Source organism: Lytechinus pictus, chromosome 2, assembly GCF_037042905.1.
Source record: "Lytechinus pictus isolate F3 Inbred chromosome 2, Lp3.0, whole genome shotgun sequence".
NCBI classification, from domain to species: Eukaryota; Metazoa; Echinodermata; class Echinoidea; order Temnopleuroida; family Toxopneustidae; genus Lytechinus; species Lytechinus pictus.
The window spans coordinates 63,585,283-63,601,146 of NC_087246.1; the positions used below are offsets into that span (position 1 = coordinate 63,585,283).

Consider the following 15,864-nt stretch of genomic DNA (forward strand, 5'->3'; position numbering starts at 1 on the left):
ATGATAAATGTTGCAAATTTCTGTGCATATTGTTGTGTTGGGATCGTTCATGTCGTATTGGGAGCATCAATGATGACACAGGAATGTTCGATGTACAATATAATCAAGAAATACTTTATCAATAATCAATTTCCAGTCAGTATCACATCTAGGGTTCTCAAGAACATCGCAATGTAGATGGAGATCTTAACTCTGTGATAATCTCAACTTGATTTGATGAGCTCAAATACATGTACTGTACATGTAATAGAAGTGCTTGAATGAAATGGAAGTGTTGCACAAGCACAATAATATTTTACAAATAGACTGTAAACCTGACATCATACTCTTGAGGTACACACAAAAGCAGGTAAAACTTCGTGTTTCGTAAAGATGAAGAAAAGTACTTTAAACAGTATAAGATAATCAGCTAGCAAACCTTAACCCTAACAATTCGAGGGGACCTTAATGGCCCCCTCAAAAATTTATATGATAAATCCATAGACACAACAGGGCCACGCCATATCGTTCAAGACTATTTTGGGGATGCATGCATGGGTATGAATTTATGATATATACCACAAGTGCTGTTATCGGATCCTGAATTGCTCAAAAACTTGATTTCATGTATAAACCCATTGTGAGTTCTTGTCAAAATTTGTATTTGTATCATTTCGTTTCCTAAGACCGAGGGGGGCCCCCTTATGATCTGGGCCGTCAATCGCGGGATCACAACGAAAATTGGCACGTGCATTACCCATGGCATAATCTAAAAACTGTAAATCAAATTTTGCATAAATCTCATTGCTAATTTATGCGTAAAATCAAAAGTTTGCTCTAATTAACTAAATAATGCCCCCGAAATGCTCATTTTTGGTTCACAGACTCTATAGGAATCTGATCAAATGTTCATTACAAAAATTTTCAACATCACATTTATTTTCTTATGATTTTTATTGTTTTTTCAATGGAAATAGTTAGGGACTATATTTTGACCATAAACAAGGTGAAATTAATTGATTTTAAACGGCAAAAGGAAAAATAATGACAAATTTATGAATTTTGCCTAAAAACACTATTTGCATTGGATTTGTACACGAATTCATGTTTTTTGAGCAATTTTGGGTCTGCATGCACTTACAAAATGTTGCGTAATTTCGGAACCGCATACCAGAGGGTCGCAATTTTGGTCTCAAAATTTGCATGAGACTCGAAAAAGGAAAGTGTGAGCAACGCGGTAAAAAATTTTGCGCCGTGGATTTATCGCAAAAAATGACGAGGGGGGGCTGAATCAGCCCCGCAGTCTTAATAGGGTTAAAAAAACATTCGATAGCGAATTTTTTTTAAATATACATTTGATCAATCAGAATTCCTGAATTAAATAATAAGCAGTTCAAGGGTTTTATTTATAGATTTGAATTTGTATTTCATGCACTAAAATTGATTCAAATGAAATAAAGCGTATTGATTTAATGAAATTAAGCTTGAAACCCCATGTAGGTCAATTTCTTTCATTGTGCAAATTCTTCTCGCCACACCCCCCCCCCCCCCCCCCCCCCTGATTGACAAGACTCAATATACCTCGGGACTACATGTATTAGGAATAAAATGTCAACCTATCTTTTTTTTTTAGGCATTCAATTTCCATGATTTAGTAATTTTGGGAGAAATATGAACTTTTCTGTTGGAAATTCATTAACAAAATTGTGGTCATGTCTTTTTTAAAACATCAAGAGCTTAAATCATACTGTATTTAGTGTATAATTTAATTGATTTACAGAAAATTGCATCATTCGTTGGAAAAAAAACGTTTTAAAACGAAGTTTTTTTGTTTTGTTTTTTTTTAACGTTTTTTATTACAACCCTGTTGAATGGTGGTTATTTTTTTTACCTGATTGCTAAGAAAGCATGTATGCTTGTAAGCAAGCAACCAGAGGACAGACAGGTTAAGGTCGTCTCTGAGGGACCTGGTGATGATGATTAATGCCTTACCAAAGGGCACTAGCGCACCATTTAAATATAATAAAATTTGCAAAAGACTAAAACAAAACACCTTTTTGTGGGGTGAGTTTAAACATATAAGCAGCTATAAAATGAATGAACAGTGAATGAAATCATTTATAAATGACTATCTAAGGAAAAAAAGAGAGCTTGAAAGTTTACTATCCATTAAAACAAAAAAGAGCTTCAAACCCTGTCACATATTGCCATCTAATAAACCACTTACATCTATATAATGTAGCTCTTAATCTTTTCAGCTTTTTTCAGATTTACTGACATATAATCTAGACGTTGACATATAATCTAGACGTTGACAGATTACGCTAGCCATTTATTAACAGCCTTTTATAATCTTCTGAGGTATTGTAAGATGGCAAAATGTGACAGGGCCTAGAGAGTATTTTAAAAAATATTAGCACTTTGAGAAAATTCAACAAGCAAAAAGTTTTTTAATATATTGACAGCTTATATGGGCTCACCGAGCATAGATATGGTGCTTATCTGTCCCTGTACCTGGATCTCCACGGTAACGATTATTACCCAAGATCCACGGCGCATGAACCTGAGGTCAATCACAGTCAAAATAAAAGGATTGAACACACTGAACAAGAGGAAATAATAATAATAATACATGAGATTTGTATAGCGCACTTTCCATTTTGATTAGATGCTCAAGGCGCTTCAGTGTAATAGTAATAATGCAGTTGCTGTGTAGCTCATATACTGTATGATATAAGGTCCCTATGTGCTGCTGCCAAATAACTTGGATATTATTACCCTAGCTTTTATATAGCCCTTCAGCCTATACAGCACAGAAGCATTTCAAGGAATAAATTCCTGCCAGGTACCCATTAACCTCACCTGGTTTGAGTGCAGCACAATGTGGTTCAATTTTGTACCGAAGGAAATTATGCCATTGCAAGGATTCGAATCCACGACCCTCTGTTTCAAAGAAAGACTAATGCATCACTGAGCCACACAATTAAACAGATACAGCTATCTTATAAGATTTGAACTTGAGGTCACTGTAACAGTTAACACTCAAATACAGTGCTTCCTGGCCAAAACAATTTCATGTAATTCTCTAAAGCCTGACTAACAACTTTGCATTATTTGTAACCCTGCCTTCAGCTGTATATTGCCTGAATGCAGATAAACGCAGTCAATCCAACAAAACGCAATGAAACAAGTTCAATATGAAGACTAACATACAGGCCTTGAATTCTAGCTCAACAGTTTGCTTTTTTTTTTCAAACTTCCGCAACTGAACACAACCAAAATCCATACGTATGGAAAGACAATTCGGAAAGATAATGCCTTCAATGGGGGAGGCATAAAAATCATGACTAACATTTACAGACAGAAATAGCAACACTGCCTTAATAAAAAATATGTTGTGCCAGTTGACTTTTCAAAACAATAAATGTCTAAGTTATCATCCGAATTCAATCTTGAAGGTGATACAATTACCACCTGTATCCTGGTGCATCAATTAGCCTCAAACTTTGAACATTCCTCTTCAATTTTTAAAGATTTAATAACTCCCCCAGATAAGTCATCAATAAATCTTGCTGAAGACTTAGGGTGTGTTGATGCACCACTTTTTACCCTAGAATCATGATCAGAATCATGATTCAAATCATGATTCTGTAGAATCACGATTGCGATTAGTCAAAATTGAAAATAAACATCTTTCAAATCACAAACATAAAACACGGAAAAAGGGGTATTTGGAAAGACGTTTCTGTAGCATCACGAACGAAAAATGTCGTATAAACGCAATCGTGATTTGAATCATGATTCTATGACGTCACTGTGTCGGGCTACTTTCGGTTTGACTCTTGCCAAGCTGAAGGCGCGTGCTATACTCAGTGTATGTACATGTCTTGGTAAAGGTACATATGTGTTACGCATGCATTTTTTGTCACATGCTTTTAACTTCAAGTTCTGTGTTGGTCATCACATCGTGTCTTTTTTTGGTCATATCTTCAACTTCAACTTCTAGTAAATGAACTAACTGGACAATGATATCTTGTTGAGTTAACAATGTCAAAATTAAATTGGAGCTACGCTAAAATTCACTTCCGAACACCATTTTCGATAAACCTAATACAAGATGAATAAAAGTATTTAAAAAAAAGAAAAAAAAAGAGGTTATATAGACTGAATTATGAAAGCAAAAAATTAATATTTCGAGAGCCGACACGCGTGCAAAACTTCCGCTGTCAAACTGCGTACTGTGTGATGCGCACTGGTTTGGCCCGAATCCGAGGAGAAACAGCATTGGAATGAAGATCGTCTAAACGCTGATTCTGTGGTATTGTGATTCATGTTTGTGTTTTGAATCATGATTCAAATCATGATTCTGGCTTGAGGTCGCATAAACGCAGCCTAAGGCTCATAAAAAACAGTAGAGCTACGATTCCAAAGGGTCTGAGGTTATTGACTGTGACCAGCTACGGGCAATAGAGACCTGGGCTGGGCTAGCATTTTTTTTTATAACATCAGCTTCTCAAAACTTCTGAAACAGTAAAAGTCACAGCTCCTTCCACACAAAGAATGTGGCCAATTGATTATTATGGCACGGAATAAGTATGAAATCAGTAACAATAATTTTAGAGCTATCCCTAATGGAATTATTCAAAAAGCTATGAAGTTACTTAATATGCAAACAGCAATTGAATTGACTGTGCAAACATGAACATGATCTCAAGGTAATTTATTTTAGAAATTCTGAAATGAATAAACCATTCATAAAATGTGTCAAGTCACTGAAAGTATTAAACTCATATGACAGACACATGAATACAACCACTATTACTTAGAATTATTCAACGAAAACGAAAAAAAATTAACAGAAAAACTTATTCACACAGGCATTAAAAGAAAAAAGTACTCCTTCCAACAATACAGGAAACATTAAATTTTATGCTAGCATAGTTTGACCTGAAATTGTTTGATAGAATTTAATTCTAAGCTGAAATTAAGGTGTCGTGACATACCCTCATGACCTGTCCTCTGACTGGCTCTACTGAATCATCATTAGCAAGAAATCTGGCTCCAATACCACTACAGTTGACAATTACATCATATTGATCACCCAGCTGTAAAGGGACAAAAACAACACTAATTATACTTGTTGCTTACATGTAGCAACTAAAATACTCTATCAGAAGTTTATGATAATTGTAAAATACGTTTATTTGCGAGAGTAAACATGATTAAAGTGCGCATTCAAAACCGGAAATGTAGTGCCACAGGTGGCCAGATTTGGACAGCTATATGCAATAGGGAGAATTACTCTGGTTACGGCAGAGCATCAGTTACACGATCTGCATATCAAATTCCTGTCAGGCCCCCTTTATATTACTTACCTCTGCAAAACTATTAACCCTCCTCTGAATCAGTTTTCCACCATTCTTTAGAAATCTAGGTGAAGAAATTAAAAGATATTATTGATTCAATATCTTTCCAAAAATGAAAATGAGCAAATCCAAGCTGATCTGTGGTAACCTGTGGGACATTCACAGCAAAGAGAATATATATATTCACAGATGTCAAGATGAAATACTAACTTTTTTGTCTTATATTGTAGGGCCTACAAGCCTTCACCTGAAATTAAAGTTAATGTTGAATTGCTTATTTACGACCTTCTCCAGACTTATTGATCAAAAACATGTAATGTAGCAATATTTTGTAAAAGCAGTTACAAGCATGCTTACATTAATTCTCGTAAGGTGGGCTGATGATGTCACATTCCCACTTTCTTTTTTTTATTATGTTATTACATGAAATCATAATTACTTCATTTCTTCATGCACGTGTGACTTATAATAAAATAAGTAGCAGCAATGAGTATCTACTGCATTAACCAGTTGTCAATCCATATTATTTTAGTTCATGGAGGAAAAATCTAATAATTTCCCGTAATGAAATAAAAACAGGTGGGGGTATGAAATCATAAGTTTGCTCAATGAATATTCATGACATGTTTAGAACGGTTTCACCGAAATAATGCACATCTTTAAAATGTCATTACTTTTTTATGCCTTGGCCGATTTTTAATCAAATTTTGATAGTTATTTTTTTGTCTTATTTTTCTTTATAGATCTGTTAAAATCATATTACTTTCAGCCTGCCAGAGGCATTCTGTCCTTAAACGATTCTTGAACGTGTTTTTCTTATCAAAGCAGCTAATTTCCTTCAAGTAAATGTAAAATTGTGGAAAATGATGGATACTTACTTTTCAGTTAGGAATGGGATATATCTCTGACTCTCACAAATCAAAGATGTGAAGAACCATCCATGCCTAATTTGAAATAAACAAAATAAACAAAACAAAACACACATTAAACATTGTATATAGATTGTGCAAGATCATCAAATTACAATTTAATTTTCCAACATTGCAAGCAATGTTGGAAAAGCTCAATACTATTTTTTTCAAGTACATGTACAAGTATGTCTGTGTAAAAAAATGTTGAAAAGTGACAGGAAGTTACCACTCCCCGACAAAAAATGCAACAATAAGAGAAAAATATGAATACAGAGGGGAAAAACAGAAGAGGAAAGTAAAAAGAGAACAAGGAAGAAAGTATTGAACATAATGTGCATGTCTTATGTTTTTCTCAAAATGAAGCATCATATCTTCTTCACAAAAGGGGAATACCGGTATCCTTCTTTACTGCAAGTTCCTTATTTATGGAGATGTGTGGTCATATAATTGAAGTACACAAAATTATGAAAATCACTCCTTAGTATAACTAACAAATCAAAGCTAAACTTATGGGGGTTTTAAAAAAAAAAATTGTTTGCTAATTATCATTTTAACTTACTTGAAAGATGGAAATAAATCATTGAGTTCATATTGAGTTGCATGCCTGAATCCAAGTACATCATCTTTCCATTCAGGGTCAGGCTGTAAGACAAAAAAATGGAAAGGGATGAAAGTTTTGATAAAACTAAAGAGTAAACTACACATAATTTCTAATCAATTCATCAATGTACTTAAGGCAACATTTCATTTCGCCTATTTATCAAACATCTTTATGCAATAGTTTGAACACAGCCTCAACCCGTGTTTACATTGATCATATAATGAACTTGTGTTTGTGTGTCATTTGCAAATCATTTGATATTATATGACACCTACACAGATCCTTGTCATTTGATTGGTTGTTTGATATTGATCATTCAGCCTATTTTACAATGACATCACCATCTCTCCGAAACCACCAGCATTAGTACATGTAAAAACAATTTCGTTTGCAGCGTGTGGTATATGTGAAAATCAACGGACCACGAATGCTCAGGTACATGCACTTTTACATCCAAATTCCTAAATGTCAAATGATAGGGATCTATTTTTAGGTTTCATATATAACGTTTTTTTTCCATTCATGTAATGGACAGAATACTCGAGGTGAAAGATGAAATATTCTGTCTATTATACTCATAAACATTATTTTCATATTTTATAACCAAACTACCATCTCACAAGTTATCATATGTATAGTGTATTTCAAAGTATACATGAACTTTGGCAATAATAGAAGGGCAAGGGTGACACAACAGGGAGAAGCAGGGGGCATCCACCCCTTCCCTCCCCCAATGATATATCAAGCAGTGTAAAACTTAAGAGAACAAAGTGGTTTGCGAATCATGAGTCTCGCCCAATTTCCCAATCAATAAAACATGCAATATGATCTTTTGACCCCGAGATGACCTTTGACCCTATCATCCTCATGAACACATGTGCAGTATTACCCAAGGATCATATGTACCAAGGGTAAATACAATTGATGCAGAAATGAATAAGATTAAGTTTGAACAAAAACTAACATTTTTGTAACAGACCAACAGGAAAATTGATTACTAGGTCTCTACCAAACTTCGTTCGGACAAGACTACATGAAAAAAAGGAAAAAAGGGGGAAAAGAAAAGCCAGTATAAAATGGGAGATCTATGTTCTGTAACTCTATCTTACCCTGGTTACTTAACTGGGAAGAAAATATGGCATCACATTAGTGTCCACCTACCAATATATCCAATATCACTTACACGTATGCAATGTATGGTGTTTGCAAAAGAAGGCCTCCCTCTTTTCTGCAATCTCTCACATCCTATTTCTGACCCCTTTTTCCATTTTCCAATTCATTTTGTTGGTGCAGCATTATGAAATCCATTACAGCATCACCAGTTGTTATTTTCAAGCTTGCAATACTACTCTGAAAACAATGAGTACTGACTGTTTGAGTACATGTAGTTCCTGGTATTTAGTGCATGGTAGGCCTATTGCTTTTAACACTATTTGTGTGTTTAACCATCTTCAATTTACAAACAAAATATATATTTGCAAAGATTGTGCTAACCTAATTCAAGCAAATTTGTTTGAGGGTGATGGTGGGGGGGGGGGGGGGGAGGTGACACGGCATTTATTGCTGGGACAATAACTCTCGTCTTAATATCTCAGAGTGCATAGGGTTTATTTAGAACTTTATTTTTTAGGTTTGGCTTAACATGCAAATTTTCCATCAGAGCAATTGTTGCTGTCCCAGCAATTGTCATGGAACCGGAGGGGGGGGGGGGGGGGGGGGGGGCTACAAGTTGATATATTTCCCCCAGAATCTTGGTGGAATAACAAAAATGGCAATGTTTCTCTTTTGTTCATGTGCAATTAAAGTTATAAGTAGCTACATATTCATGATCATACCTCAAATTTTTTAAATAGATTGAAGCCTGATGTGAAATGTACCCCAGCCTTTCCAGCATCAGCAGATTTGATGAGCTTGGTTAGGTGCGTCCATGTTGATTTAAACCATCTCCTGTATAACAATATCGTTTGTTTTGATCAACAGCAGCTTCAGTTCAAGTTCATTAAAGTATTTTTTTACTCTTAAAAGAATTACAACATAAAATTCAAGATGTAAAATTTTGTCAAAACAACAAACAATAAAAATAATCGATAACATATAATAACGCCCCACCCCCAAATTTGACATTTTGCACATCTCCCCAGTCCAAAGGGCAATTAACAATTAATCCAGAGTTTGATTGTCATTTTTCTATCAAGTCTACAAATTTGTAATGCCTCTAGAGGTACATGTATACTTCCAATAATTGATACTTGAATGTCAGGCTAAAATTACCTAAAGAGGTGATTTCTGTACAAAGTGTGACTAAGACCAAAAAAAAAAAAAAAAATGTTTTGCTTTCACTGCATGAAATCAACTTTAGGCTGTTTGTAGGAACTAGTCCATTGAAAGTTAAAGTTTAAAATTCACTCGGGCCCAAGTGGTTCTTCAGTCATCATGAGAAAATGTTTTCAGATATAAAAGACAAACTGAACATAAATATTTTTAGATTCCATGCATTCAAGACACATTTACAATGCATAATAAGGGTAGGTCCTCTCATATAATATTCTATAGACTCACTGTATGTCTTCTTTTGGTGTCCCAGGAGCAAGATAAGGCTGAATGAAACCTGCCGCGCCATCAGATGTTGTGTTTGGTGAAAACTCTGCAGCAATGATTGACACTTCGGCACTGGGACATAACAACTGTACATAATATGCCGTGGACACCCCAATAATACCAGCACCAATAACGCCTACTCTCTTATTCTTCATAGTGCTATGTGATAGAAAGAGAGACATTAATATTTCAACAACAAAAGAAATACAATTATGTGGCATACAAGTAGATTTTCACAAATTCCCTAGCATCAAAGCAACAAAGACTTTATAACAATCTAAATACTTTATAACTATCTAAATATTCATCATACTGTTCAAATATTTGCATCTTACGATAGTATACTGACCTTTACATGTACATGACATAACTGATGGTTGAAACACGCATATGATTTATACCAGAGTGAAAACAAGTCGTTATATCCATTTTTCATTATACTATGATCAAATTCTTGTTAATGCTAGAATCCAAAATTATGCAAAAGATGAAGCAATTAAAAAAAAACATTATTGGACATGGAATCAATCAATCCATTGTGATACATGTAGCTTTGGTAATGATAGAAAGTGGAGATTTGATACAACTTCAAGAATGCCTTTTTCTTTTCTCAAAATTTGATAAAACGTGTTTGCTTCCACCCTTTGGGCAGGAAGAGGAATTATTTCAATTTCATAAATCTCCTTCTCTGCGCATCATAGTATTTAAAAAACAAGTTTCATAATCAAAGCAAGTCAACTGAATTCGAGATGATAAAGTTTTATTTATTGCGATGTGCTCTACGAGACTCAATTTTAATTAATGATTTGCAAAAACTTATAAAAAAAAAAGAACTAAACGTTTTCATTAATTTCATACATTTCAATCACTTAAAATAAATAAATGTTCTCTGCATACAGAAACGGCACTCCACTCTCACACACGCCGACACGAGCACTCACTCTCATGCCCCCTCACAAACGCACACACAGTGACACACACACCCCCTTCCAGAGCTAGGTTCCAATCATCCCCCTTCATCACTACTCATGCACTCTCGTCTCCTTAATACTTAAATACATGAATGCTGCATGTATACAAAACAAAATAGATCTACTTGACTCTCTAATCATGCTAATTTAAAAAAAAAATTATAAAAATAATTAAATGATAATGTCCCGAGAGAGTGAGTCTGAGCTGAGTGAGGCTGAGCTAAAAATGAATTTACAAGACACAAGTTATAAAATGGCGACACAAAATACGGTCCTAGTGCAAGCGAATAGTAAGACCATTTTCAAGTTTTCATGTTGTTGTTCATGCAATTGGCTTGACTCCACCTGCCCTTGAGCTCGGGCTCCTGCTTGACTTGTCTTGCGGGGGCGACATTGCCGGGAGGCTTGTTTTTTTACCGTACCACTAACGCATCAGATTCTCTAATTTAATGCCGCAGAGCGTCTTGAGCAGGGGCCATTATCGCTTTCGGTACGCAAAAAAGTGCAATACCACGGAAGTAGTGCAATACTACAGAAGTAGAATTGTGCAATACGCATGCGCATGGACTTTGCCTCATTGTTAGTGATTGCAGTCACTATATTGACATGAGTACACATGTATAATAATTATTTATATTTATATCGAGGTTTTTACCTGACTGCTAAGAAAGCACGAATGCCTGTGAGCAAGCAACCAGGGGACCGACGGCTTAAGGTCCTCTCCGAGGGACCTGATAATGAGGATAAATTGGGGTGTATTGTAATGGTAGTTTGCAACAAGCCCTTCCCAACCTCCAAATTCGTGCAGATTAATTCTATGGATATACTTAGAAACAAAAACTGAACTACCTATAGTAAATAATCTGCTCTATGTATTGTCTCAGATCTCATAATTTATAGGGGTAGATCAGTAGTGGTTTTGATTTTTCAGTTCGGTGTAAAAATGGCAGAAGTAATAATGGCAGAGGTAAAAATGGCAGAGGTAAAAATGGCAGAGGTAAAAATGGCAGAGGTAAAAATGGCAGAGGTAAAAATGGCAGATAGTATAAAGTGGCAGAGGTAATAATGGCAGAGGTAAAAATGGCAGAGCTAAAAATGGCAGATGTATAAAGTGGGAGTGGTAATAATGGCAAAGGTAAAAATGGCAGAGGTAAAAATGGCAAAGGTAAAAATGGCAGAGGTAATATTGGCAGAGGTAAAAATGGCAGATTGGTCACCTCTTATGATCTGTATCAAAGTAATATCACATCTAAATCATATGATTAATTTTTAAAAGAAAAGAAAATCTTCAATAAGCCACCCCTTAAGAAAACTCAGATTCTGCTTACTTACATGTACTAGCTATTTGATCGCGATAACATTATTTGAATGTTTCCTAGAATATCCCATCATAGCTGATGTGGTTTCCCTGATGTTGCATGGGGATTTCTGACAGCAAAAAAATGTTAATTGTATTTGCATAATTGTGAGTTGACATTGTATAAAAAAAGCAATATGATATCGTCAACAGGTTGCCAGTTTATTATTTTATTCATGTTACCTGACTGATGATTGACAAATGTCATCCCTATATTCTCAGTGGAAGTTTGTTTAAGGGACGGGGTTATTTAAATATTCTAAAATTTATGACACAAATTTATCACAATGTCACAAGATGTCATGTATATATACATACACCTGTATTAATAAAAATCAACATGTATTTAAATTTCTAGGGACGTTTAAATTTATTTTAATTCAATCATTATTACACCACCAGTACATATTGCTATACTTCCATCTTACCACCATCATTTCTATATTAATTATCACCATCAGCATTGTCACTATCATATCACACACAAATTCATGGTATAGAATAATCACATTACCACAACTGCCTTTATAAATATCATCACCCACACCATCCTTTATATCATATTATCACCAAACTTCATAATTATATCATTTTCCAACACCATCTTCATCAATCTGTAACAAACACAACACTGGTGATATTATTCACATCCCTGTAATGCCAAATGTAAATCAATGCAATCAAATGATGAGAAACTATTGAGTATCATTTTTGGTGTACATGTTTATTTATTGTAATGTTAATAGTAAAATATTTGTTAACATTATCAACAAAAGTAGAGAAGTATGTTCCAATCAGTTTGAACATCATTCTTCAAAACACTTCTCTGACCATATACATGTATGTTCTTCAGTTGTACCTGCAAGTATTTATCACAATAGGCCTACATTTAGCTAGCTAAGGTACTTTTGTATCGTATAGTGCGTGCGTGAGATCGAGATAGCAGGGGCCTGTTGCATGAAAGGGTCTTTCGTAGAACCGTTCTACGTAAGAACAAGATATCGCTCAACTGTTTCACAAAGCCGATTTGGGCGATACGAAGAATGGTCCTTGGAAAGACACCTCCAGACATGTCCTACGTAGGCATGATCTTCTTTGCACACCGCCCGCCGGCGTCGGCATTGAGAGAAAATGCGTTTATGGCAAGCCACACTGACATATCACCTTTAAAGATTTTTTTTTTGGGGGGGGTGTCATTCCATTCGATTGCAGTCTGATGCATTTTATCTGGGATGGCACCAAGTTATTTGTTATATATGGGGGCTAGTTGTCATCAATTTCAGAAAGCGGAAGTCATTTTAACTTCTCCGGGTAATAGGCCCAAATAATTTTTTAGTATGTTTTCTTTTATTCTCCCTCCGTCTTTTCCCCACCCATTTTCCAATTTTTCGAAATGGGCGCGGCAATATCTCTGACCCCTCATGCTTTCTCAGTAGATACAGTCAACATGAAAACAAATTTTAAGAAAATGAATTATATATGGTAAAAAACTGACTTGTTCATAACGTTCAGCAAAACAAAAAAAAAACACGATACAAAACTAAGATGTTACTACACATGCTAAAACATTTTTTTTAATTTCGTTTTAATTATAATTTTTTTTTGCTGAGATTAATTTTCATCAATGAAAATTATTTGTTGGATTTGTGCTAACTTGAGATGATGAATGAAACAAACAAAAAATCTGCAGTAACAAAATAGCTAATTGAATTTAATATATAGATAAGGCCTATAGCTTACGAACCCATCACAGTCATTATAAATGAAGATAAGTTCATCGTACCTATAAAAGATAAGATTATGGAAAGTTCATACGAAAAGGTGCATTCTAAATCGTAGGGTATAGGCCCTATGTCATGTCAAAGCAATAATATACGTCTCGACTCCTTACTTTGAAATGTTGAACAATGAACATATATTTTTTATTTATTAATTCTTGAAGCTTATGTTCTTATACAAACTTTCATAAAGTTATCAACTATACAGTGTGTCTCAAAAAAAACTATACACTTTTGAAAGGGCTACCAAACAAAAAATATGTCACTTTGGGGGAAAATACCTATATATATGGAAAGCCAATGAAGTCAACTTTTAGATGACACCAAAAAGTTGGAAAACTATTCATGCTTGAGTGAGCACTACCCACTTAAACAAAGGGAATGAAAATTAGGGTGGGCAGGAATTAGCCTTTCGATTTTTTTCAGTTTTTGAGAGGCGAGTCCCTTGGAACTTGCAAACTTTAGGGTGTTGTGATAAATTAATCGTCATTCATTATCAATTTAAATTGTTACAGCAAATTTCATGAATTATCAAATTGAAATTTCATGCATGAGTGAGCGTGAATTGCAATCTTTAGTGCAGCGTTTTAACTTTACAATGTGGATCTCAGCAGTGTGTTCATTGGAGTCAGGAGAATAGGGGTAAGATAGGAAGGACTTCAATGGGTGAAGTAAGCTGATGGGAAAGGGGGTCAACAGAACGTTTAGCCTCCCTCCTACAGGTCCTCCCCCCTCCTGTTGAGATTGAGACTGATTGCTATTACATGTACGCATTAAGTCCAGAGCGGACTGTCAATTTGATAATAAATTCTAAAAATTAGGTCATCAACTTTCACCTATCAATCATTCAATCAACAAATTGTTAGTAAATCAACTCAATTAATGTGATCAATCAAATATTCACCTTTTTCAATAAATTATCAAACATTCAGCTTTTTCAATAAATTATTTCACGAATCACCATAATTAGTCATGTTCTTAATAATCATTCAACGGAAAAGAAAGTCCCATCAACCATTAGTCACTTGGCATTTAAGTATATCATCCAGGAGAAAGAAGGGGTTGGAGGGCGGGGGTGAGTACATGATTTGTAATTTGTAAGAGAACACAAAGAAGAATGCCCTTTTGACCCAGTCTTACCCTATCTCACCCCTGCATGTAACAAATACCATCACATTACTCTGGCTCTCACAAGCACACTTGCAAAGATCCACATAATAAACTAAAAATGCTACACTAAAATGTTAATTCATGTTTACTCGTGCATTACACATCAATTTAGTAACTCATGAAATTTGCTTAAGAAACCAAAAGTAACTGATCTCAATTCATCAGTAATTTAGCATAACACCCTTAACTTTGCAAGTTCCAAAGGACTCACCTTTGAAAACATACGTGGAAGGCTAATTCCTTGTCACCCTAGCAAAGACTAGTCTCTCAGGAGGGGTGAAAGGGGTAGAGAGGGAGAGAGAGAGATAGAGAGGGGGGGGGGGGGTTAAGTGATCTGTGGACCCTTATCCCACCAACCTACTTCCCCCACCTAAGTCCTATTCATTCCATGAACACATTGCTGAGATCCACGTGAAAAGGTTAAAAATTATATTTCATGTTCACTCATGCATTAAATTTCAATTTAATAATTCTTGAAATTTGCTCTAAAAACCTAAATTGAAAATGCTTGATCATTGATTTATCAGAACACCCTCAACTTTGCAAGTTCCAAGGGACTCGCATCTCAAAAACTGAAAAAATCGAAAGGCTAATTCCTGCCCACCCTAATTTTCATACCCTTTGTTTAAGTGGGTAATGCTCACTCAAGCATGAATAGTTTTCCAACTTTTTGGTGTCATCTAAAAGTTAGCTTCATTGGCTTTCCATATATACAGGTATTTTCCCCCAAAGTGACATATTTTTTGTTTGGTACCCATTTCAAAAGTGTATAGTTTTTTTTGAGACGCACTGTAGATATGACCAACGTTTATGATCATTGTCATTTTTAGCATTTTTTCTGTAAATAGTATTTTTTCCATTGTGATATTACTTAACACATTTTTCTATTTATTAATTATTATTGCAAAGCACTACTTTACCCACTTGGACATCTTTGCAGCAATTTTCATATTTTGCTTGTCTTCGGTTACTCGTCATGCAAATGTATGTTTATCCTCTAAACACTAACATTTGTATTTCTTGCGTTATATCTGACACGCAGCCTTTCATATTTTCCTATTTAGTCTCGTACAATCAGACACGTTGATTTTGTATACTCCATTCAAACCCTATTTTCACCTAAAAAAATAATA

At 34.9% G+C, this 15,864-nt stretch overlaps 1 protein-coding gene across 1 annotated transcript; it reads right to left on the reverse strand.

Moving 5' to 3' along the window:
* Positions 1–2,455: 2,455 nt before the first annotated feature.
* On the reverse strand, positions 2,456–9,957 carry LOC129269893 (D-aspartate oxidase-like). Its single transcript, XM_054907352.2, has 7 exons — positions 9,417–9,957; positions 8,693–8,804; positions 6,816–6,898; positions 6,224–6,289; positions 5,355–5,409; positions 4,983–5,084; positions 2,456–2,542 (listed from the first exon to the last, which is right to left on the reverse strand). Exons 1-7 carry the CDS (start codon positions 9,674–9,676, stop codon positions 2,456–2,458), a joined length of 765 nt encoding a protein of 254 aa, XP_054763327.2. The 5' UTR covers positions 9,677–9,957.
* Positions 9,958–15,864: the final 5,907 nt, after the last annotated feature.